General features: G+C 56.2%; 1 protein-coding gene across 2 annotated transcripts; it reads right to left on the bottom strand.

The window, feature by feature from the left end:
• Nucleotides 1-4,469: 4,469 nt before the first annotated feature.
• FRMD6 (FERM domain containing 6) lies at nucleotides 4,470-24,738 on the bottom strand. 2 transcript variants are annotated; one of them, XM_040601981.1, is made up of 14 exons: nucleotides 24,640-24,738; nucleotides 15,502-15,677; nucleotides 14,638-14,728; nucleotides 14,289-14,368; nucleotides 13,498-13,574; nucleotides 12,610-12,796; nucleotides 11,258-11,413; nucleotides 10,381-10,446; nucleotides 10,204-10,272; nucleotides 9,863-10,037; nucleotides 8,622-8,957; nucleotides 8,380-8,505; nucleotides 7,582-7,673; nucleotides 4,470-7,461 (listed from the first exon to the last, which is right to left on the bottom strand). In XM_040601981.1, the coding sequence occupies exons 2-14, from the start codon at nucleotides 15,598-15,600 to the stop codon at nucleotides 7,177-7,179; spliced, it is 1,839 nt and encodes a 612-aa protein (XP_040457915.1). In that variant the 5' UTR covers nucleotides 15,601-15,677; nucleotides 24,640-24,738; the 3' UTR covers nucleotides 4,470-7,176. The 2 variants fall into 2 exon arrangements, with proteins under 2 accessions (XP_040457915.1, XP_040457914.1); XM_040601980.1 differs by having other exon boundaries at nucleotides 14,226-14,368.
• Between the last annotated feature and the right edge of the window lie 236 nt (nucleotides 24,739-24,974).

Genomic DNA, 24,974 nt, shown 5'->3' on the forward strand with positions numbered 1-24,974 from the left:
ACGGCCCCTTGTCCCTGTCCCCACCACTTACCCCCCCGACCCTGCACCCCACACATGCTACACACCAGTCCCACAAGCCTCACCCCCGCACTGTACCTCCATCCTGCACCCCACGCCCCTTGCATCCACCACACCCCCTACACCCCACCCACCCACCGCTGCATCCACAGCCCCCCTGCACCCATCCCTGCCCTTTTTCACACACCCACACCCACTTCACAGCTCCAAACACCCCATGCTTGGCTCCTCTCTTCTGTCCCCCAAGCCCCCCAAACCCTCCACTACTCACACCTCTGCTCTGACCGACCCAGCCCCCAGCCCCCTGGCACCCCTAGCCCCCTCCTGGCCCCCTCGAGCCCTTCCAAGCTCACAAGCTCCCATCTGAGCCCCTCTGCCTGTCCCACCAGAGCCCTGCTCGGCACAACACCCAGCACTCAGAATTTTGTATTTTCTTTTTAATCAATGTGAGCCCATATGCCTAGTTTTTAGGATTTCAGATGGAAGATTTTGGAGGCACAAGTGAGCTGGTGAGCACTGGTTGGGCTTTTATAGGGTGACCTTTTCCTTTCACCCCATCTGCACCCCAAAACATCCACAGCCAGCCCGGCTGTGTGCTCATGGCTGTACCTTGCTAAAATAAATGTCTTTTAAATTAAGAAATTTCAGGTGCTGAAGCTGCTAACTGGCAGGTCTCTGGAAGGCTCAACAGCCCCACGGTACGTGTATACATTGACCCCGGGCTGGGCTGGGGCAGGGGGCACAGCAGGGTTGGGGTGCAGCTCAGGCCCCCAGAACAGGGCACTGTAAGCTGTGCCAGTGCCCACAGCAGCAGCAGCACAATGGGATGCAGCTCCCCGCAATTGGTAGGCATGGGCATCCCACAAAGGGTGGCAGCGGGAGCCCTCTGGGGCCGGCAGCAGTGGGCTTGGGGGGCTGCGTGTCCCCCCTCGCTGCCCAAGCTCTGCAGGGTTCCTGGCAGAGAGATGCTGGCTGCCATAAACTGGGTTTCCCCTCCTGTTTCCACAGCAACACTCGATGACTGATTTCCTTCACTGCCCTATAAGCGGGGCACAGGAGCTCAGCCCTAACATGCCACCCTGACACCCGCAGAGCCCACCCGCAGCTGCCCCCCGGGGCCTTGGCACCCCCCTGGGCAGCACCCACATGGGGCTGGGGGTGGCAGGGTCCCCCCACCCTATAGACATTGAGCCACTGACCCCAAATGCAGCGCAGGGTATGTGTGATGCTGCTTTAAATAGAAGTGTTGCAGCCAAAGATAATTTCAGGGTGCAGAAAGTCCCCAGCCGAAAGAGACACCAACACATGGGGTATTTTTGCAATTATCACCAATTAGTTGGTGGTGCCTGACTGGGTGATGTCAAAGGGTATGTCCAGTGATGTTTTGGAAGGGCTGATAAAAAGAGGATGCTCTGCGAGGCACCCACCTGGGGACAGCCGTTGCTACTTCAAGGCAGGAGAAAGCACCGCCTGCTTTGATCTGGAGGCAAAATTAAAAAAAACCCATAAATAAGGATACTGCTACATTTCCCTTTTTTAAAGTACATTTTGCAGTTGGCTCCATAAAATTGGCATTTGCATGTGGTCGCCCTACAAAATCCCAAGTCTTCAACCTCTCGGGCTGCCATGGAATGGTGACAGGAGATGCAAAAATCTGGAAGTGAAGCAACTGGAGATGAAACGGCCTGAGAGCAGCCTTTTTGTGAGAGCTTAAATTCATGAAACGGTAATGCAGAGCAGCAGAAAGGCTACCGGCACCGGGGAGCATGTCAGGGAAAAGGCCAGTACGGGTGCAAGGCTGCCTGGGGACATGCCGGGATGGGAACTGGAGGACATACCAGGATGGGAACTGGAGGACCTTTCCCCCTGGGGACCTGTCCCGCGGTGAGATGAAGGAGCAACGGAGGCCAAGCCATCATATGTCTTCAAATGGAGGGGAATTAATTTAAAAACATAGCTGGAGGTACTAGGCTTTGCTAAACACAGCCTACGGGAGGGGAGAGCCTCCTCCCTCTCCCCCCCTCGGTGGCAGGGCTGGCTTGCTCTGCGAGCGCCTGCAAAAAAACCCATTCAACATCTGGTTTTAGGAAAATGTAGGGGTTTTATAGGGCAAGGATGAAATCTGGAGGCTATTCTTAGTACAGACAATGCAGTCCCCCTCCCAGAAGTTGCTCGCTCCCTTGTGCTCCTCCCTCCTGCGTGAGGCAATTAGCCGCCCCCAAAACTGCCAAGACCCACGGCCATCCGAAGGTCAGCGCCTGCCTCGCTGAGGGCAAGGACTATTTTTAAAGGACAAAGGGAAATCGCTGGTAACATGCAATTATTTTCGGAGCCTGTAGAAAAGGCACAGGATGACCTGGCACCGCTCCACCGCAGGTGCCGAGGGTGCCAGGAGTGGGGGACAGTGAGGGTATCCCACGCCAGAGGGGCACAGCCCCACATCTCCATCCCCGCCCCTCTCCCAAGGTGTTTGGAGGAGGGATGGATGGCAAAGGCAGGCAGGCTCCAGTGCAGGGTGCAGGGATGCCCCAGGCTCCTGGGGGGTGGCGGTAGCCCTGTTGGTCCCAGCATTAGCGTGGCACATGGTCACCTCCAGGCCTGCAGGATGGTGGCATGTGCTGGGACAAACCACTCAGCAAACTTTACTGATGCTGCTTCCCCGTGGGAGAACAGGCTCTTCATCTACCTTCACATCTCCATCTCCTGCAGGAAATCAGGATTTTGCTGGTAATAATGGTGAACTCACCACATCAGACCGAGCAGACAGCCCTTATCTTCCTTCTCTACCACTTGTATTGGGTGTGAGAGGATAAACAGGCTGAGGATCGAGAGCTGCTTGGGTAGCTGGGAAGGGGGACATGGAAAGACTGTGGTTATTAGTACCTCCTTTCCTTGGCTGAAGGAAGTAGGTGCCAGGATCAGCAAACCTGGCAAAATCAAGAAGAAAAGAGCTGGCTAATAATGTTCTGAGGAGTTTAATCAATGCTGGTGGCATGGGAGATGGAAGGGTGGCCCTGGGTTTTGGAGAGAGGATGGCTGCAGCACAAAGCCTCTATCAGACACTGGTTCACCCAAAAACATCAACTCGGGAAAGAGAAAATGAGTCTCCCCTGCCCACATGCCTGCAGAGAGCGGGGCCTCAGGAAGTCCCCAGCAGGCACCGTGAGAGGAGGTGGCAGCTCTGCCAGCATCCCCGCACTCGGCCCGAGGCTCAGGATCACACCTTCCACTAACACAGCAGAGCATCTTCTCCCAGCTACTCATCCCACCCCCCCTAAGCGGAGCATGGTCCAAGCAGAGGAGGGAGAAAGGGGACTAAAGGGATGGAGCATGGCAGGCGGAGGATGGTCTTGCTCATCACACTGGTGACTGCTGCCTGAGGTGGGGATCTGAGCAATGGCTGCCAGCTGCCCCCAGCCCCAGGATGGCAGCGAATGCTGCTGCTCAGCCCTGCTGGCTGGGCTGAGGGGCAGTGGGGCTGGGGATGGGCTTATGGCCCCCCTAGCCCGCGGTGGTCCCTGCACCCCAGGGCTCTGCTGTCACCGCCACCCACCCAGGCTAAGGGGTGATGCCCCTGCTGAGCTTCTCTGCTCTGGAAACAGGGGAGTATTTTTGAGGGGAATCATTAGGAAAAAAGCAAATCACATATTGCTCAGCACCCTGGCCAGGGCCAGCATGGGGACACAGTGAGCCGTGGGCTACTGGCCCGTGGGGACACTGGAACCTGGCTGACCCCCCAGTACTTCCCACTGGGACTGCTGGGGCCACCCAGCCTCACGATGGCAGCCACCAAGGAGGGGCTCAGCCCTTGATCCCAGAGCAGAGCCCTGCTCCAGCTCTTACAGGTTGGGGACCCCCTGAGCAGCCCACACAGGGGGCTCACTGGGATGTGTGGCAAGAGCCATCGACGTAGCACAGCTGCAAGGAGAGCAGGCATTCCCATCTGCAACCCCTCCTGTGGACACCCCTGTGCCCTCACTGCTATCAGGAGCTCCTGCAGGTCCCCCCACACCTCCTCCCAACACGGGAGTGAGTGCTGGAAGTGGATGCTATTTTTATAGAAATCATCAAAAAAACAGGAGTGAAAGGATCAGCCCATCCATTCCTCTGCCCACAGCTGGAGTTGCCTTAACTGGTTCTCTGCAGCAGGGCGATGATGGAGTGGAGAGCACAATAAATGTTATGTGTTCGTGAAATTCCTAAGTGTTTCATCCTTCACTTAAGCCTGGGAGCATTCTCACAGAATCACAGAATCATTTAGTTTAGAAAAGACCTTTGACATCCAGTCCAACCATTAACCCAGCGTTGCCAAGCCCACGAGTAACCCATTCTATAGGCACCGCATCTACACGTCTTTCAAACACCCCCAGGGATGGTGATTCCACGGCCTCCCTGGGCAGCCTCTTCCAACGCTTGACCACCCTTAAGTTTTAAACTGCCAAGAGTAAAAGTAATGCAAACAACTGTCACTTTATTGTCATTTCCAGCTGTACCGCAAAAGGCACACAACAAACTTCATTGGTACAAAATAATTTTGCTGCGGGGTTTTAGTAGAGTTTTCCTTGTGTTTTTTCTTTTGCAGCACAGTCACTGGCTCTCCCATCGCCCCGACGGGAAGATCCTTTCACAGAAAGGACTATTTCGTTCGTGCAGACAGATAGCTCATTATTGCAGGGGGAGAGGCAGGAAGGGCAGGCGAGCACGGCCACCCTTGTCCCCCACAGGACCTGTGCAGCCACCCTGGCCACCTATGCAATTAAAGGGCACCTCTGTGTCCCCCTGCTCCCTGGCACGCCCCCGCTGGCTCGCAGGGCACTGCTCCTGCTTGCCCAGGGGTGAGCTCCATTGCAGCCCCCGACATCACTCCAACCCTGGCTAGGACACTTCGGTCCGGGTTCAGCTGCAGGATAACAGGGTGGGGGAAGAAACAGAGAGGCCCTGGTCTAGCTGCCCCCCCACCCTGCAATGCTTTCTGACCAGCGTCAAGCATTTCTTTACACAATTTACCCTTTTTTCTCCCTCCAGCTATGTGTTTCGGCAGAGCAGTGGCTGAGGGTCCCATGGAGGGCACCTGGGGCTGTCTGGCAGAGGGGCTGCCAGCAAGACGCCTCAGCTGGGTGCTGCAGCCCTGCTGCCTCACAGGGGCTGGCAGAGGAGAAAAAAAAGAGGCTGGGGATGATTTTAGGGGATTTTCCTGCCTGTACCAGCCCACGCAGTTCCAGCAGGGCAGACACATGTTGCTGGTGCACACCAATCCTGCTGCACACTGCAAACGCAGCCATGGATGGGATGCCGCTGCTAGCAAACCCTAGCATCCCAGCCTGGGACACAGTGCTCACAAGAGAGGCTTTTGGGGGGTTTGCTGTGGTTCCCCCCAAAACCAGAGCAGGGCACATAGCCCTGAGCCCCCAGGCAGCATCCCTCCGGCTGCCCGGACAGCTCTAGGGGAGACAAAGAGAGCCTTTAGAGGCCACCATCCTCCAGCTTGCCCTGCCAGCATTTGGCTGTCTATATTATTTTCCCGTAATATCCCTCATGCCAGGCGAGACCAAGCTCTGGGGTGGGGACACACTGTGCCAGTGCCACAGTCACACTGTGCAGAGCTGTGGCAGCACCCAAAGCTCTCCCCTACCAGCTCCCGCATCAGTAACGCTGAGGTTTTTTACACTGTGCCAATAGCTACGCTCCACTTCTTTTGGTACCAGCTCCCCTTTCTTGGCCCCCTCCCCCAACATTTCTTATAAAAATAAGATTGTGCTTGTTTATAAAATAATATTAATTTTTTTTAAGAAAAGTTTCCAGTTAAAAAAAAGGTGGTATATCAAAATATGGCAAAACTTTGGCTGTCAATCACTAAACTCTAATTAAAAATATCGACTAAAAAGGCATTGTGCTGTGAATATTAGCTGCTGTAATGCTTTACCCTCCGGTACCGATGGGAAATATTACACCTGGACAGGCTGGCTTCCCTAGGACACACTCAGAAGCTGCCCTTGGGTTTTTCTAGCACATCACCATCATCCTTTAGCAGAACTATTCACACTGTAAGTGACCTAAAGACGCATGAAAAGCCTTGGTAAAATACAACGGAGACTGCGCCGGGAAGAGCCACACTTACAACATGGTTGCATACATATTCTTCTCGAGAGGAAAGTCTATTCTCTCACCTTAGTGCTTAGAAAAAAATATAAGTGTTTATACAGTTCATTAAAGGAGAGGCAGATCCTTTGTATAAAAGGTATTTTAGAGCAGAAGTAAAATGCAAATGGGTCTATAAGATCCAGACATATATAAACATACATACCTCAATATATTTATATATGTAATCTCTATATATTCAAAGTCTGGGATGCGTTATTGCAATATCCTTACAGGTGACTTATTCTTTTCCATCCTCCTTTGCTTGCTGTTTTCTTGGGTTGGGGTTTTTTTTTTGGTTTTGGGTTTTTTTCCTCAAAAAAAAAAAAGAAAAAAAAAGAGAAAAAACAAGCTGCAAATGGCTCTGAGACCTCCCAGCTGCCAGCTGCCTCACCAGGACTGCTCTCGTCTGACCTCCATCATGTGTTTTTGGAAGAACTGGGTTGATGCTCTGCCCCAGCAGCCGCTGGTCATGCCTTCCTCCACGGTACATCACCAGTGCCCGGAGATCCTCGGCTGGTTATTGCTTAATTCTCCCCCCCCATACTGGCCTTTAGGGTATTTACATTTCTTTGGCTTGACTTGGACACAACATTCTGGCACTTTCTCTCCATCATCGGCTGCTACCAAGCCACTGCTGGAGCTGCTGGCAGCACTGAAGATGGGGGCAAGGAGGAGAAGAGGCCACCTCACCATGAGGTGATGAGAAAACATGGGTTGGCTTCTGCTAGCTCAAAAAAGTTGTGCTTCTCCCAGTTGAAATAAAACAACTTGTGTTCGGCACAAACTCATCCAGAGGAGAAAGGATGCTGGGGGACCACCGGTGGGACTCCGCCATGCCCGGGGGTCTCCATCCCACCCGCCGTCGGAGCGACCCTGTGAGTGCCATGGTTTCCACGGCCCCGGTTTGCAGGGAGCGGTGCAGGGCTGGGGAAAGGTGGCGCTGACAGCCCCCAGCGCAGGGCAGGGAGCCCCAGCCTCCCCCCGAGGGCGGGCAGCCAGTCCTGCCCCCCGCGGCGCTCAGACGACAAACTCGGGGACTTCGTCATGGGTGAGATCCAACGAGAAGTATTTACTGGTTCTTTTGACGGGGAAGGTCTCTTGGATGTTGATGCACTGCTGGGCCAAGCAGCCGTTGCAGTAGAGCCCTTCCTCCTCCAGCCCATGGGCGCAGCCGAAGGTGTAGCTCTGGGCCGTGTCCTGGCAGAGGTTGGCCAGCTGTAAGAAGTCCTTCTGGTAGAGCCGAATGTCATCCAGGCTAAGGCTGTGCCGGTCCGTTGATGTCTTCGGTTTCCTGCACGTCGTCTAGGACAAAGCAGAGAGGAGGCTCAGGACCCGCCGGGGAGCCAAGGGGGTCTGGGAAACCCAAAATGCCAGTGCCAGCAGAGCTCCGGGTTTCCCCAAAGCCCCCCCAACACCACGTACCTGGGGTAAGGAGTCGGTGCTCTGCCCCCGCAGCTTCACCACTGTCTCCGAGGAGCTGGAGGTGGAGGAGCTGATCTCTTTCACGATAAGCCCTGCGCCAGAGAGGGAGGAAGAGGAGAGTGTGAAGGTTCTTTCAAGGCTTCTCAGCTCTCCATGCCTGCTGCCCCTGGGGCCTTGCCCTCGCTTTTGGGCAAAGGCACCCTCAGCGCAATGGGGTGGCATCACCCACCCCAATGGCTCCACTTGCAACCAGAGTTACCTACAAAGCATCCCAAATTTGCAACAAAACAGCATCCAAAGCCATCACCAGGGAGCCTGGCACCGAGACCTCCCAGTAGCTCCCAGCACGGAGCTGGAAATGCAGACAACTCTTTGGGTGCAGGCACAGCTCTGGAGAAGCCTGGCTCGTACATGCGATAACAGCACCCATGCTCATGGGAACAAGCGAGGCGTTGTGAAGAAACTGAAAGTGGGCCCCAGCAACTGAGTGCTGAAATTATGTCCATTGCCCCCGGGCCCTGGTATCTCCAAATAAGCCAGCATGCCTGGGCATACGCCTCTGTGCCACGGGGCGGCTACATGGAGCATCAGTCCTGCTCAGAGTAAAACCTGCACCTTACCCGGGCAACCCCTTCTCTTTATAGTTTCACCAAATTTATCCCATTTCTCCTTTGACCCATGGGGCAAACGGCTTTTCCCAGCATCCCAAACAGACGCCTTGGGCTAATTTCGTTCTGCCGAACACCAAAGGTGTGACTTGAATTGGAGACTCGGAAAGAAAAGTGGCTGCCACCTTACCGGAGTGCCCATTGAACTTGCGTGACAGCAGCATGTCCTCCGTGATGTAGACGCACATGTCAGGGCTCACCTCCATCTCACCAGCCTGCTCCAGCTCCCGGGGGTCATCCACCAGCATCTCAATTTCTGCAGGCGAGGAGGAGGTGGGACAAGTCACTGATGTGCACCTTCAGAGCACCCTCCAACCCCAATTCACCTGGTGAGACCCAAGCTGGAAAGCCCATGCTCAACTGGTGTCTCACCATCATCCTGGGAGTCCTCCTCCAGTCGGTCCTTCCCGCCGCTCTCCACCCCGGAGGTGTGGGAGCTGCCATGGCTAGTCATGGAGCTGCACGTCTTCAGCTTGCGGTGGGCACCGGCCCCTGAGAAGCTGTCCTCAGGGCCCATTTCCCTGGGTTTGGGGTCAGTCTCGATGCCCGAGGTGTGGGAGCTGCTGTGGCTGGCGGTGGAGTGCCGGGAGAGGCGCTTGTGCCGGATGCTGCCGGCACTGCTGCCGCTGGCCCGCGACCGCTTCTCCAGCTGCTCCATGTCCAGATCAAGGGTGTCACTGATGTACGACTCGCGGTACTGCTTCTTCTCTGCAAGGCCAGCGGCACACCGTTGGCACACAGCAGCCTGCACCCCAACCCCTCCAGGTGCCCTGGCCCCCCTGGGATGGGGCATGGCCCCTCCCCCAGCACCTAGGGGCACTGTCACCAAAGCCCAGTCACGGTGGCACACCAGGAGCCAGCCCTGTCCCGGTGGCATATGGGGATAGTGGAGTAGGGGGCCTCAAACTTGCTGTGCTCTGTGCTGTGCTGTCCCTCCAAAGGAGAAAGAGGAGGAGAGGAAGAAGAGAAGGAGGAAGAGGACGAGGAGAAAGAAAAGGAGGAGGAGGGACAATGAGCAGGAATAAGCTGAGGAGGAAGAAGAGGAAGAAGATGAGGTAGAATAGGAGAAAGAAAAGGAGGAGGATGAGGAGGAAGAATAAGAGGAGGTCAAGGAGGAGGATGAGGAGGAAGAATAAGAGGAGGTCAAGGAGGAGGATGAGGAAGAAGAATACGAGGAGGTCAAGGAGGAGGATGAGGAGGGGCAGGAAGAAGATAAGGAAGAGAAAAAGGAAGATGAGGAAGGGAAAGAGGAGAAAGAGGAAGACCTTACACTTGCACAAGGGCTTTTTGAGCTTGGAGATGGGGTGTGGGGCACTGGAAAGTGCTGCACTGAGGCACTGGGAGGAACTGGGCCACCAGGGACCACAGCAAGGCTTGTGCTGGATTAAGCAGCTGTGGGGAGGGGTGTCTGTGGGCACTCAGCCCAGCCAGGAGAGGTCTGCCCATCAGGCAAGTCCAGGGTGTGCCGACGCACGGTCAAGGGGGATGCAGGGACAGCCACCCCCAACATGCCCCCAGCCACGGGACTGGCACAAGGACCAGGCGCTTGTACGGGCAGAAAAGCTGGATGGGAGCCCGGCACTGGTGGGATTTACGCCCCGGGGGGCACCTACCCTCGTTCTCCTCCAGCTTGCGGACCTGGCGCAGGATGGGCTGCAGGTTCATGTAGAGCCGGTGGCTGCTGCTGAGCAGCTGCAGGAGGTGGCGGGAGCGCAGCGGGCAGCCCGTGTAGTAGATGAGCTTTCTGGCTGAGGGCAGCCCATCCGGCAGGATCTCAAACTTCTTGCCCTGCGTGGGAGAGGGGGGACAGCAGCCCCAGAGAGAAAAATACCCTAATTGTTTCCCAGTCCTGCCACTGCCCACCTATTAACCACCCCACCTGAGGTCTGTGAAACAACACCCCATGCCCATGGCAGAGCCCAGGAGCGACACGGGCAGGGATGGCGGCACTCACCACGAACACCAGTTTCCCCACATTTGTCCAGGGGAAGTCATAGAGCAGCTGCTTTTCTTCATCCAGGTTCTGCAAAAAGAGGAGAGGTGGACACGGCTGAAGATGCCAGCAGGGGCTGCCCACGCCTGCCTGGCAGCGGGCACGGAGCCGAGCCATCGCCCTTGCTCAGCCACCTACCTGGAAGATCTGGATGCCCCGCGTCGTCAGCCCCAGTGTCAGGGAGGCCTCTATCTCCCTTTTGTCCTAAGGGAGGAAAAATCAGATGCTTTTAAACACACAATTTGCAACATGAAGTGGATAAATCTGCCCTCCCAGCCCAGGTATCCTCCTGTAGTCACCTCATCTCCCACGCAGCAGCAACGGCCACATGCGGTAGGTGCTGTGTTAATCATAGAATCATTTAGGTTGGAGAAGACCCTTAAGATCACTGAGTCCAACCATTTAATTAATGATGCACACACACTGCCCAGTCACATCCTCTAACATCCTCTGAGTCTCATCCCCCAGGCGCCTGCCACCCACCTCTCCACCCAGAAACACCCTGGCTTAAGGGTCTGGAAAAGCAGTTTAACCTCAGAAAAATTGGAAGAACCTTCGGAAACAGAGCTGGGGCACTTCTATGCCTGAGAAGAACCTGTTGCTACACTGGCACTCTGTGCTCTCCCAAAGGCTTTTCCTCTTTAACTTAAGGATGCTACAAAGTGGTCTGTGAAGCACCACCTCCCAGCAAACAAAGTGCTTTGTGCCCAGGAGAAAAAACCCAGCAGATATTTCTTAGGATGCCAAAAAAATAAGATCCCAGAAACCTCACAGCTGCCTCCCCACACCCTGGCCAACCTCTTGCCTCTCCTTCACTTGTAGAAAATAGCAGAAGTATAAAAAGTTGCCTCTGGGAGCAAAGCACTGCCCTCGAGACTGCTCTGCTCCAGCCAGTGAGTGCCAATTCAACCACAGCTCTTCCCAAAATACCTTAGAAATCACTTGGCTGTTGTTGCTTTCAATAAAAAGCATCCCTGAATCCAAAGCCCAGCCTGGGCGTGTGGCCAGGGCTCACCTTGTACAACCTGTAGTAGTGCACCGCCACGTCATCCAGCCGGACAGCCTCCTTGATGTACTTAAGATGGGCTTCGGAGGCCGTCAGGGCAAACTGATCTTTGTGCATGTTCGGGACGTGCTTCAGGATGTAGTCCTTGCCCCTTTTTGCAACCACCTGTTTGGAGGAGAGGAGAAGCTTGTCTGGGGGAACTGCTCCATGCTTGCTTGGGGCCAGACACCAGCCCCGGTGATTTCAAGGGAAAAGGGAAATGGGAGCAATATGCTCCGTTACAGAGAGCTACAAGCAAAAATGAATTAGATATGGCAGCCAACAACTTCTCATCAGCAGGATTTCCCACTGGGAAGCACATGTTTGCTCTGTGTGCCCGTCTCAGGGAGCTCATGCCACTGGTGACACCCATGCCGGGGCAGGCAGAACCACGCACGGGGTCCCTGCGTGGCTGGGGACACCAACGCTGGGCTAGCACTCCACAGTGACATGTGTGAAAAAAGCAAGAAACTGGCAGATTTTGGGGCAAAACCCAGAAAACACATGAAGTGAGCAATGGTGCCCAGCGTTTTTATTAATCTTCCCCTTGCCAGCATCTGCTGGCAGTCCCGGCTGTGGGGAGCCACTGGGGAGGTTCGCCTGTTTGGGGTCCAAGGGCACATCACATGTGGCCATGCAGCCCCTCATTGCTCCCCACTAACTAGTATTTACCCGTCTGGTAATAATTGGACTTGTTTTTGGGTACCCTGCTGAGTCTGGGGACGTGCCCTCGCCATGAGGAGGGGTGGCCCTGCTGCAAGGGGTCCCAGCCAGGAGCTGTCTATGCTGCTGCCATGCCATACGGGATTGTTCCCTACCCCATTCCTGCGCAAAATCATTAGGATGGTACCGCCCCAGCTCTGCTGCCAGTCCGAGGTGACCTGGGGCTGCATGTCACCCTGTGCCCTGCCGCAGTTTCCCTCCAGGATTATGCCAGGAGCTGCCTACACCCATGGCTGCTGCCAGTAGAGAGGACACCAATTCCCAGAGGCCTGAGGGGGTGCACTTGGTGATGATGGTGGGATGAAATCCTGATGGCACGTGGCATGCAGGGAAGCCCCCATGAGCATCCCTGCAGCACACAGGGAAATCCCCACCAGCGATATGAGCTGCTCCAGCCACCACACTGCCTCCAACCCTCCCTGCCTGCAGCTATTTGCAGCCCTCCAGTTGTCAGAGGTTATTAATAACTGGGACTAAGCCAGAGATAGGGAGGCAGCAGGAACACCATCCACCCGGGAAGCCTCCGAGCAGCCCAGCATCAGCAGCCTCATGGGGGTTCACATGAGCTCAGAGTGGGGATCCCGTCACAGAGCGCTTACCCAGGCAGGGAAATAGGCTTCAGGCTCAAAGTACTTCCCATAGTGCTTGTTTCGCTTGAAGTCGCCCAGGTCAGCTTGGAGAGCAAAGGCGGTGAGGAGAAAATAGGCTTCCTCGCGCAGCACGCACTGCGAGTGCAGCACTTGCTTCCGCAGGTGCCAGTAGTAGTAGTAGCGTGCGGTCCGGTCGCTGTGAGGGAGCAGAGAAGAGAGGGGAGGAAAGGGCAGTCACCCACCCGTGACCCAGACCAGGGGGTGGGAGACAATCTCACACCTTCCTCCCAGCGGGAAGCTCTTAGAGAGGGAGCAGGGCTGGCTGCTCAGGCGTTTGCTCCCTTTCCCCCCCCTTCATTAAAGCCGGGGCTCCCACTAGGCGCTGCAAAACCACAGCCGCTTTGCTGAGCTGAAATTTCCAGCCGGTGCCTCCCGCAGGTGGAATAACCCGCCCTGAGAGCATCCCTATGGGGCTGCAGACATCACCATCTCCCCACACACCCCACACCCTGAAAATCTTTTTGTCCCTGAAACAGGACCTGAAGCTCCCACCCGGCCACAGGCACATACGTGAATTTATATCAGGCTGTTCCCTGCGTTAAGCTCTGATAAACCCCTAAATACGATATCCTCAGCCCCCTAAAAGGCTTTGTCATCGCTGGCGGGGAGCAGCGTCCCCTCCTGCCCCTGCACAGCAGGTGGCAGGGAGCAGGCAGCACCCAGCCACAAACAGCCCCAGCTTTTGGGACGCAAGCAGCATCCCGCGGCATCCCGAGGCTGTGCAGCTGCAGTAAGCAGCCCCCGAGCCAGGGGCACCCCAGGGTGCTCCCCTGCCAGCCACCTGCCCCAGCCGAGCCCGGGGGGTGCCCCCATGGTGGGGATGGGTGGGTGCCCTACCTGATCAGCCTGCCGTTTTCCACATAGTACTGCACTCGGAAGTGGATGATCATCGGGGGGCCAAACTGGTCGATCCCCTGGAACGGAGGAGATTTTCAGGGCTTCTGCAGAGACCCCAGCAGCGTACCCCGGCCCCTCACCTCGGCTCGCCCAGGGGCAGGTCTGTCACCACCACCCCTTGCCCCACCATGGCATTTTTTTCTGAATTAAGAGTTTGACACTCATTTTTCCCCCTCAATATGCTGAAACATGAAGGGGATTTAGATGTAAAGAAGCAAGTGGTTGGGCTCAAGACCATCCAGGGGGCCAGCAGCCCCCCACCACTGCTGCTGTCGCTCTCCCACCTCATCACCCACTAGTCCCCATCTCAGCACCAGCACAGGAGCCATCACACCAACCCTCTTGGTACATTGCATTGAAAGAATTAAAAGCTGCTTTGGAGGGAAAAAAACCCCAAATCTTGATTTTTAGAAACTGGAAGAAGGGACACGTCAAAAATTCTCCTGAAAAACAAGGAAATAAGGGAGGAAAAAACCCACAGCTCCAGGGTGGGGAGTGTGGAGGATGCATCCCCAGCTGGGGCACGTGGTGGCACATGGGGTGACAGCCGTCAAGCATCATCCAGGTTTCATTCACTTTGCACACCCGCCCCACCGCTCCGCGCAGGCTAACAGCCAAGTGCCCCACCCCGCCGCCCCTCAGCTGCGTTCCCATGTCCTGGAAGTGACCTGCGACGGGGACAGAGGTGGCCTTACTGCCGTCAGCTCTCCATGCAAGACCTCACCGCTGACCTTGCTGGCCTCCTTCTTCCACTCCTTGGGGCAGTACTTGTAGAGTTTCTGGGCCAGGTCCATGTACACGTGCTCATTGTCTGGATGGGACAAAGGTGGCATCAGCATCCCCGTGCATGTCCCCTGCATCCTGCCAAGCCCTGCCTTGGCCCCCACAACCCATCAGTGGGTAGTGCGTGGGGGCCCATAACCTTGTCACCTAATGAGAGGCCACCAAAGGGCTGGGTAAATCTATACCCCCCTTTGGGCAAACACACATCCCTGGTGGCACTGCACCTTGCTGAGCCATGATGGCATCAGGCTGGACCAGCCACAGGCACTGAACCCACAGTGTAAGCCCCTGACTTACTCTGGATGACGCTGAGCCCGAAGAGGTGACAGTCCTTCAGCCTCAGGAGGTCACACACCTGCACCAGTAACTCATGGCACAAAATTTTCACCTGCAAAAAAAACCCCCACACATGGCACCTGCTCCATCTGTTCCCAGCTGAGCTGGGCAGGTGGCACCAAACCCCACACACAGGGTCCCCAGGCAGGACCAGGGGGGTGACAGGCTGGGCTGTGAGGCTCATTTTTCCATGGGGCCAACACAGAAGTCCCCAAAAGCAGGGTCCCCCCTGGGGTGCAGGACCAGAGCTCTCCCAGGGATGGGATACACAGGGGACCACGGGGCAGCTCCAGAACAATGCGGTGGTAGAGACCTCACCGCAAACCAGCCTGGCACCAGGGAGATGGCTTTGGGGACAGAGAACAGAATATTGGCTGGTGGTGAATTAAAAAACATAAAAAGCAAGGGAATTTCCACATTCAATACTACATCCGAATCAGAGCCAGACCCCCTCCTGTTTATTTGCTGGGGTACATGAGGCTGAATTGCCACCCACAATGGATGCGTGGAGTGAGGACTAAAGGAGGAGGGACTGCCCGCAACTCGTGGTGCTGCCCTGTGGGATGGCACGCAGCAGGTCACCTGCCGAAAACCACAGCACTGCCAGCAGCACATCAAGTCACGAAGAAGCAAGGGGGAGTAAAACACTGCCGCAGCCTTCGGGGGGAATAACTTGTGTGCATTTCTCTGGCAGAGGGAGAGCAGGCAGGCTCAAAATTAAAACCAGAAGCAAAACCAGAGCTTGCAAATGCAGCTGGTGGCAAGCCCCTGGCATGATGAAAACATTGGTGCTCGGGGGTTTCCCTGGCCCCTGCGCTGCCTTACATTGATGATGATGTTGAGGGAGTCGTCATTGGGGAGGAAGATGCAAACGCTGCGGCGGTCCTGCATGACTCTGTTGTTGTGGAAGGTCAGTTTGTTCATCGTGGTCCGGGCTTGGGGCGGGCGGCAGGCACCTCACCAGTGGGCCAGGGCGGCCTCGGTCCCCGTGGGCGCCATCCCTGTGGGTTAGAAGGGTGCTGAGCCCTCCACACAGCACCCCCAGCTTCCCACAGCCCAAGCAGGCATCCTTCCCACCCATCGCCACGTCCCCTCAGAAGCGGGGTGTCCCCCAAACCCCCCAAAGCGCAACCCACCACGGCCACCGCACATCCCAACCCCAGCGCCGCGGTCAGGGCAGTGCAGGATCGCAGCTGAGCCCAAAAAACCTGACCCAGCAGTTTTATTCTCCCAGCTCGGGTTCGTAAAAACCTCAGGAAAGGCCTTCCTGGCATAATTAAAAAAAAAAATAAAAGTCTATCTGCTGGGAACAAACCCGGCTGTGCTGGGGAGGAGCGGTGTGGCAGTGTGGGAGGTTTTGCTGCCAGCAACAGAAAGGCAAGGGGCTGGTGCGGGGTCCCACGGCAGTACCCCCATGTCCCTTTCAGCATCGTTCCCTCCAGCTCCAGCTCTTTATGGGGGTTAAATAAAACAACCCACACAGTAGCAGTGATTTGCAGATGGGAATTATCATGTCTTGCCATTTTCCCAGTGTTTGCCTAAATCCATACCAGGGCCGAGCAGGTGAATCCATTCTAGCGTTAACCCCAGGCAATTCTTATTCTCACAGGCAAATATTCCTTAAGCACTTTTTAGCCCTTGACCATGCCCAGGGGCACAAATGCACACATGACACCATAAAAAAGGATCCTTAAACTAGTTCACCATTTTTCTAACCCATAGATTTATGTTGGCACTGAGGACAGTGTAGCGTCTCCCTCTTCACCAAATATTTGCTTTGGTCTACATAAAAATGCCTTTGGCTTCCAAAACAGTTTAACTTGCATATTTGTACAGCAGGGAAAAAAGCGCCCCGAGGTAACTTTTTGTTAGGTAGTTACTGAGGTTTTGCAGAAGTTGGGAAATCCAGAGGTGATGCTTTCTGGCCTCACCACTCTGGGTTTGCACCACCAAGACCTTGCACAGCTGTGCATCATGCCTGCGCGTTGCACCTGTGTATCACAGACATGCAACATGGCCATGTGCTGTGTCCTTCCACTGTGGAGATGCATTGCAGCCAGCACTGCAGCTGTGCATTGCATCAGTGCATCATGGCCAGGTATTGCATCTGTGCGTTGCATCCTTGCATCATGGCTGTGCCTTGCACCCATGCATTGTGGCAGTGCCTCATGGCCACGCATTGCATCCATGCATCACAGACGTGCATCATAACCATGCATTGGATCCCTGCATCATAGCCATGCATTGCATCCCTGCATGTGCATCATGGCCATGCACTGCAGCTGTGCATCATGGGCCAGGTGTTGCATCTGTGCATTGTGTCCATGCATCGCCACCATGCATTGCAGCTGTGCATTGCATCTGAGCACCATGGTCAGGTATTGCATCCATGCATCACGGCTGTGCGTTGTGGCAGTGCCTCATGGCCATGCATTGCATCCATGTATCACAGACGTGCATCATAGCCATGCATTGCATCCCTGCATTGTGGTGGTGTATCATGGACAGGTATTGCACCTGTGCATCACAACCACATATCGCAGCTGTGCATTGCATCTGTTAATCATGGCCAGGTATTGCATCCATGCATCATGGCTGTGTGCCTTGTACCCACGCATTCTGGCACTGCATCTTGGCTATGCATTGCATCTATGTATCATAGACGTGCATTGTGGCCATGCATCACATTTGTGTATCATAGATACGCAACATGGCCATGCTTTGCATCTATGCATTGTGATGGTGCACTGTGGCTATGCATTGCAGCTTTGCATTGCAACTGTGCATTGTGCCCACGCATTGCGGCCATGCATTGCATTTGTTCATTGTGGCCGTGCACTGCATTTGCGCATTGCATCCATGCATCACGGCTGTGCATAGCAGCCATGCCCAGACATGATTGATCTCCACTGGGAGCAAACAGCGCAGTGGATGGGTCGGTTTCAAGGTTCATTACAAATCACAGCGGTGAACAAAATGGGGCTGAAGGTATTTGGCAAACATCCTCACCCCGGCCGGGTGCCCGGCAGCTCTGGTGCACCGACACAGGGCTGGGCGTGAAGTGACTTGCGTGGGCCTTGACAGGGAGGGTGCTGCATCCCCAGCAAAGCACCCATGCCCTGGAGCACCATCCAGCACCCTCTGCACCCCGCTCCCACCCAGAAGTCTCCTGCAGCCCCAACGCGTGCATGACAGCATCTTCCCAGCGCAGCCCTGTGGGCTACAGCTGGCTCAGAACTACAGCCACAGGCACAACCCACCTTGGATTTCTTGGTAAACCCGTCACCCGGAGGTTATTCTGTGCTGTCAGCACCACAGCATTGGCCCTGAACACCCAGGGCCCTGCAGCACCCCTGCTGCAGCAGCGAGCGTCGGGAACGGGTCCCTCCTCCACCGCAGCCTCTGCACCAAGCCCTGCTTGCAGCAGGGTCCCCGAGGAAAACCCCTTCTTAAGAGCACTTGAAAATGAAACCAAGTCTTCAGGGCACTGGCAAAGACCCCAATGTCACAGCTTATCACCTCGCTGTCTTCAAAAACCAGGCAGAGGCCAGGCATCAGGCCCCACCGTGCAGCTTGTGTGTCCCGCAGGAGAGCTTCCCTGTGGTACCATGCTGCTCTTGGCATCCTGGGGCTGTTCATCCCCATGCCGGTCTGTATATTTACTCCTCTTTCTGCAGCGTGAATCAGTCCCTGAGCATCGGGGATTAAAGCACATGAGCTGGCGTCAGCAGAGCACGGGCATGGTGTGGCTCGGTGGGGACTGCACCACCGGAGCCAAAGAAAACATCTCCCCCAGCAGCAGCTCTGCAGGACCCTACCTCTGAGAGCAAGCAAAACACCAGAGGAAAAAAACCCACAACCTCGTATATTTTGGTATTTGTATAGAAAATGCTCCAGTTCTGGCTGCTGAATGATATAACACCCCATCAGACGACACACAGAGCACTAGAGGGGTGGCCAGCAGCTTTGCGCGACCCCCCTGAGCTCCAGGAGCTGCCCCTGGGGCTCTACCAGATCTCTGGGAGCTGTTGCGGATTTAGCAAGTGGGCACAAAAAGCCCTTTCCAGGGTGATGTGCCTCCAGCAGCCTCAGCCAGACGCTGGCAAATTCTTTCCGAGCATCTGCTGCTCATTCCTACAATGTCAGCTTTGATTCCCTGGGACCCCGCGCTGCTGCCCTCACCGAGTCGCTTCTGCTCTGGTGCAAGCGCTGACAACGAGGCAGGAACATGCCCAGCTCTGAGCCGGAAAGAGCCTGGATTGCAGGGAGAGCCCCCCAGGAATACCATGCCAGGGGGGTGACGCAGGTCGCCCCGCAGCCCGAGTGGGAACCTCCACCCTGGGAGTTTTGCAAGGGGTTTTCGATTGGGAGAGCAAAGACAGCTGGAAAAAACACTGGGAATGAGGACTTGGGCATGGATCAGCCCCCACAGCACGAGGAGATCCAGGTCTTCCAGCCACATTTTCCCTGCCATAGGGAAAAGAGCATTAAACCTCCATAGGAAGGCACTGCAAGTGCCTTGTGTGCCTTGTAACTCCCGGGCTATGTGCAGAAAATTCCTTGATCTGCCGTGTTTTTCGCAGCCAGGCTGCTGGAATACCATCTTCCTCCCTCATACCAACGCCACGGGATAAACCCCATTGCAAAGCTTTGCTGGAAAGAAAACATCATGCAATAAACCTGCCGGCCGGCGCAGCTTGGAAAAGCAGCTCGGGCTGTCGCTGCTGACTCGGCGGGGGATTTACTCAGCACGAGGTCTTGCAAACACGGCCCGCTTCAGGCCGAGGTGCCGGAGCAGCGTGCCAGGCTCTCATAGGAAATATAAATTTGGATGCAATTCCAGTGTCAGGGATTTAACATCGCTTGAACTTGCCGGCTGAGATGGGTTTTGCTTCCAAAGAAGCAAGCGTGCAGCTTCTGTGCATGAGAAGTGAGGTTGGTTTGCATGTGCACCATTTCTTCCCCCCCCACACACGTTATTTCATTACATTTAAAAGATGTGTCTCAGCCTCAATGCCCACGGTCTTGGCTCCAGCTCGTAGCCCCGTGGTACCCACCAGACCATCCCAGCGCTGACCACTCCACCCAGCCCCAGTCTGCAGGCCCTAGACAGACCCAGCCCATTTCTCCATCACCCAGATTCATCTCCTCCTTGCCAAAATATCCATTTGTTTTTTTTTAAATTCTGTCATATCAGATATTTAACCCATCACCAGGCTTTAGTTCTAGCGCTGCTGAGCCACAACAGGGGCGAGAGAAGGGATTCAGCACAGGACCCACATGTAGGCACAGGCTGTCCTGCAGCGAGAGGCTACCCAAAGTGCAGAGCGAGGTGGGAAGATGAATTCACGGGGCAGGAATTTCTTGTTTTTAAGAGTTTAGAGTCGGTTTTACCCCACATCACAGGGCGCAGGTATGCGCGAGCTGTTATTACAAGTTTTAAGGCCAACACTTAATGCAGCTTCTACTAACCCAAAAGCTAGATTAATTCCTGCTTGTGGTTGCCCCGTAATTAAAATCGTCTCCAATTCTTCATGAACTCAACAGTTTCCTCCTAATGAAGAGAGGCAGATGAAAGAGACCTTCACTGGGAAAAAGGACTCGGTTATAAATATTACATTACTTCATCCGCCACAAAAGCTATTTGGATGCTGGAAACAGCCTGGGCAGCCGGGGGCCAGCCCCACCAGCCCCAGCAGATACCCCTGAGTGCTGGAGGCATCCAAAAAGCCTCTGCAAGGAAGGTTCCCCCAGGAGCTCGCCTGTCCCCACCTCTGCAACATTCCTCCTCCTCCTCCTCCCCCGTCCCCCCTTTGGCTACTGCAATGGGACAACAGCAAGGGGCAGAGCGGATGCTGGGGACACCCAGGGACAGTCGCAAAGGGCTGAGCCAAGGGCATCGTCCCAAACACGGAATAATGGCTCCTCTGTCTCCTCCTATGTGCATTGCAGCTGCAATCGCAGCCAGTGCTGGGGATGAGCCCCATGGGACATCACATCAGGGCACGGACAAACACAGGCCGAACCACAGCAACTCGGGAAACCGCTCCCCCTGCCCGTTCTTCGGCACGCACGGAGCCCAATCTGGTGTGGAAGTGCTGATTTACCACCCGCCTGCAATCCACAGCTGAGCCAGCCCAGGCCTCTTCATTCCCTTACTTTGGCGCACTAAAATATAAATAAAGCAGCCTGGCCTCTGCTGAGGATGCACACAGAAACGGATTTCGCCTGGCACAGGCTCCAGCAAGGGAGGGACGGCGCCTGCTCTTCCTCTTCCCTCTTCTGCTATTGAACCGGCCCCTTCCACTTTATTTCCTTCCGGAAAACTTTGCCTTGAGCCTTTGGGATTAGAGAAATATCTGCAGAGCATCCAGTTACATCAAGACTGGGTTGGGGCAGGTCTTGCTCAGGACACCCCAGCTTCCCCCATCCAGCTCTGAATCCTGTCCCCCACAATGTTCTTGGGGGCTTTATGAACCATCTCCCAGTGTCATCAGCAACAAGCCCAAACCTCCCAGAGCTCAGATGCTGCTTCCCGGACCACCAACATCACTGTGAAGGATGCATGTGGACATGAAGCATTGCCTTTGCTCCCCCCTCCGCAGGCAGGCTGCAGCCCACACTAGCAGCAGCATCCCTAAACCCCTTTGGATTTGGCTCCGGGCCTTTGCTGCAGGATCCCTGGACCACAAAACAGCTGCAAGGGCCAGTGGCACCATCCTGCATCCCCACACGCCACAGAGAGCATAGCCCCAGGTTTCCAAACCATGGACCTCCCTATTTAATAACCTTGCCAGGATGCTCCAGCCCTGGACAAACCCTTCCTTCCCGGGAGAAAGCACTTTTGGGAAGCCCCATCCCTGGCACCCCGCTACAGGGCACACTCCCATACAGGGGATCAGTGCCCCAACCCCTTCCCGCTCTGGGAAACGTGCAGTGCTTTGTGCACATGGGGAAAGTAAAAAAATAAAGGGTGCGAAGCACTCTGCAAACAGCCAAGAGCCCGAAAACCAGCTCCATTTTATGCCAAAACGCACATAACAGCACCAGGACTATCCAGAGCCCACTCTGCCCCCACCGCAGTCCACGGCAGCCTCGTTTCCACCTCCTAATCTGGCAAAACGAAACCAAACCAAGTTACATTTTTTAATCCTGGAGCGGGCAGAGGGGGATCTGTCTTCCCCCCCGGCAGTGCTGCTCTCTGTCTGGGATTGCTCCTCCGCCAGAGCTTCCATAAACTTCTGCCCCAGCAGCAATGGGGAAAAGCTTTTTTTTTTCCCTCCCTGGTTTGAAAAATATCCTAAGCACACTTTTCAGACAAGGGGAGAAAAAAAAAAAGCATAAAACTCAATTAAGAAGCAGGCAGATATTTTAACCACCGCCATCATTTGTGTACTCCATCTGGAGTCCAAAGGCTGCTTTTTTTTTTTTTTTTTTTTTTTTTTAGCAGGAGGGAGCTGACATCATCTTAATTTGAAATTCACATTTATTTTTACATCTGGTCTGAATTAATCTTTTTCAGCGTACTGACTTTCATGTAATGGAATAATTGCTTACAGACTCTGGGTTTAAAGAGCCTGAATAAACTCAGTTTAAAAAAAGAAACCCCTTTACAAAATGATAGTGAAAAGCCAGTACCTATAACCAAACCCCAATACGCCTTCGGGACTGGGAATTTTAAACAAAACAACATCGCTTTCAAGCAAGAGAGCTTGAATTAATCCCTGCTCTACCCAAGAATCGGAGAGGGCGAACGAGCCCCGTGGAAAAACACCACCACAAACCAGCCCAGGAATTAGGCAGAGCAGCAAAGCTCCGCATGCTCAGCTCCATCAACGCCACGCCGAAGCATCACCGGGAAAAGCAGAGTTGGGCTCAGAGGGAAAAACATCCTCCTGACCAGAAACACATTGGCTGTGAGCAGAAAAAAACTGATTCAGGACTGCAAGGCGACAGCTAAGGTGGCAGGGGGCCAGGGGGTACAGTGGGACTGGGCACCACCTTCCTCCACGTACCAGTTAAAGGACATGGGAACACGGAGCATGGTCCTGGGAAAGCTCAGCTCCGACCTGGGAAACCTCGGCCCCGATTTCCTCCCTGCCACGAGGGCACGATGTCAGTTAAAGCCCCGTTTAAGAGCTGCGTGGGTTTGTCCTCACCACTTCCAGAACCTGGCGGGGATTCGCATCCCCGGTGGGAAACCCGGAGAAGACCATTAGTGGCACTGCCAGGCTGCAGCCCATGCCCCGAGCCACCGACCCCCCGGCTGAGCCATGGGTGGGGGCACCCGTACGTGAGTGGGGTCCATGGGCAATGGGGTCCCACGGCTGACTGTGACCCAGGAACAGGAGGATCTATGGATGAGAGGACCCACGGGTGAGGGGACCAACAGATGATGGGATCCACGGGCAAGGGGACCCATGGGTGAATGCGACCCACAGAAAAGAGGGCTTGCAGACAAAGAGGTCCCACGGATGAGGGGACCCACAGGTGAGGGTGGCCCATGGGCAAAAGGACCCACTGGTGAGGTGTGGCCCACAGGCAAGAGGTCCCATGGGTGAGTGTGACCACAGGGTGAATGTCACCCATGGGCAAGTGTTATCCACAGGTGAGGGGACCCATGCGCAATGCAACCCACAGCTGAGCGTGACCCATGGGTGAGGGGGGCTGTGGGCAAGTGACCCACAGATGAGGGAATGCGTGGGTGAATGTGACCCAGGGGCGAGGGGACCCATGGGCAAGGGGATCGCAGGCTAGTGTGACCCAGGGGTGAGGAACCCCATTGGCAAGGGGACCCGTGGGTGAGTGTGACCCATGAACAAGGGGTCCCATGGGCAAGGGGAGTCACAGGCAAGTGTGATGCTGGGGTGAGGGGATCTGTGGGTGAGCGTGACCCAGGGGTGAAGGGGTTTGTGAGCGAGTGTGATGCACAAACACAGGATCCCACAGGCAAGGGGATCTGTGGGTGAGCAAGACCCATGGGCAAGGGGGTCTGCGGGCATGTGTGACCCAGGGACAAGGAGATGCGTGAGTGTGACCCATGGGTGAGGGGTCCCATAGCTGAGGGGACCCATGGGCAAGGGGACTCACAGGCAAATGTGACTCAGAGGCAAGGGATCCCATGGGGAAGGGGACCTGTGGGTGAATGTGACCCATGCACAAGAGGGCCCACAGGTGAGGGGACCCTCAGGCAAATGTGATCCTGAGGTGAGTGGTCCCATAGACGAGGGGATTTGTCGGTGAGTGTGACCCAAAAGTGAGGGGACCTGTGGGTGAATGTGACCCAGGGGCAAGGAGTCCCACAGGCAACAGGGTTTGTGGGTGAGCGTGACCAACAAACAAGGGCTCCCACAGGTGAGGGGACCCGTGGGTGAGTGCGACCCACGCGCAAGGAGACCTGTGGGCGAGTGTGACTCATGCACAAGGGGTCCCACGGGCAAGGGGACCGGTGGGTGAGTGCCACCCGGGGCGAGGGGTCCAGCAGGCTCGAGGGCCCGCGGGTGAGCGTGACCCCTGGGCGAGGGGTGCGGCAGGCGAGGGGATCTGTGGGCGAGCGTGACCCACCAGCGACGGGACCCGCGGGCGAGGGCGCCGGGGGCGCACCCAGCCGGCGGGGCCGTGCCGGGGCCGGGGCCGGGGCCGGGGCCGTGGCGGGCGGGTCCGGCGGAGCAGCCCCGGCCGCTGTTCGCCTTCACCTCCCCGCGGGCGGGCGGAGGAAATGACTCGCATTCCTGCAGCCGGAGCCTCTCGCACTTCTCCGGCACCAACTCATCCCCCAAGCGCAACAAGCAGCCGCGCCGGCCCCACGCCACCCCACGCCGGGCCCACCCGCGGCAGCCCCCGGGGGGGAGGCACGCCGGGCCGAGAGCGCGGCGGCTCCGCCGAGCCGAGCCGAGCCGGGCTAAACCGGGCCGGGCAAAGCCGGGCCGGGAGCGCGGTGCGCGGCGCCGGGCACGCACCTACCTGCGGCTCCGGGGACCGCGCTGCCTGCCGAGCCGTGCCGAGCCGTGCCGAGCCGAGCCGTGCCGAGCCAAGCCGAGCCGAGCCTAGCGGAGCCGTGCCCAGCCCAGCCCAGCCCAGCCCGCCGCCCCCGCCCCTTTCCGGGCCGCACCGCCCCGAGCGGCACCGGCACCGCCTCCCGCCTGAGCGCGGGCTCCGGGACAGCGTGGGGGCACCGGGCAGCCCCGGCCAGGGGACCCGGGCAGCCCCGGGGGGGACGGCCGAGCACCTGTCCCCCGACCCCGGCCAGCATTTGCCCCGGAGGGGCCGCGAGTGGTCGGGCAGCCCCCGGTCCCGGG

The sequence above is a fragment of the Falco naumanni genome, chromosome 7 (assembly GCF_017639655.2).
Source record: "Falco naumanni isolate bFalNau1 chromosome 7, bFalNau1.pat, whole genome shotgun sequence".
Taxonomy (NCBI): domain Eukaryota; kingdom Metazoa; phylum Chordata; class Aves; order Falconiformes; family Falconidae; genus Falco; species Falco naumanni.

Bases quoted from the DNA above. Each gene is read 5' to 3' on its own strand.
- FRMD6 (XM_040601980.1), bottom strand. From the start codon at position 15,600: ATGAACAAACTGACCTTCCACAACAACAGAGTCATGCAGGACCGCCGC. The intron at 12,797-13,497 runs GTAGGGCACCCA...GCTCCCTCACAG, and splicing joins GAAAACGGCAGGCTGATCAG to CGACCGGACCGCACGCTACT. The intron at 8,506-8,621 runs GTGAGACACCAG...CCTCGCCTGCAG, and splicing joins GGAGGACTCCCAGGATGATG to AAATTGAGATGCTGGTGGAT.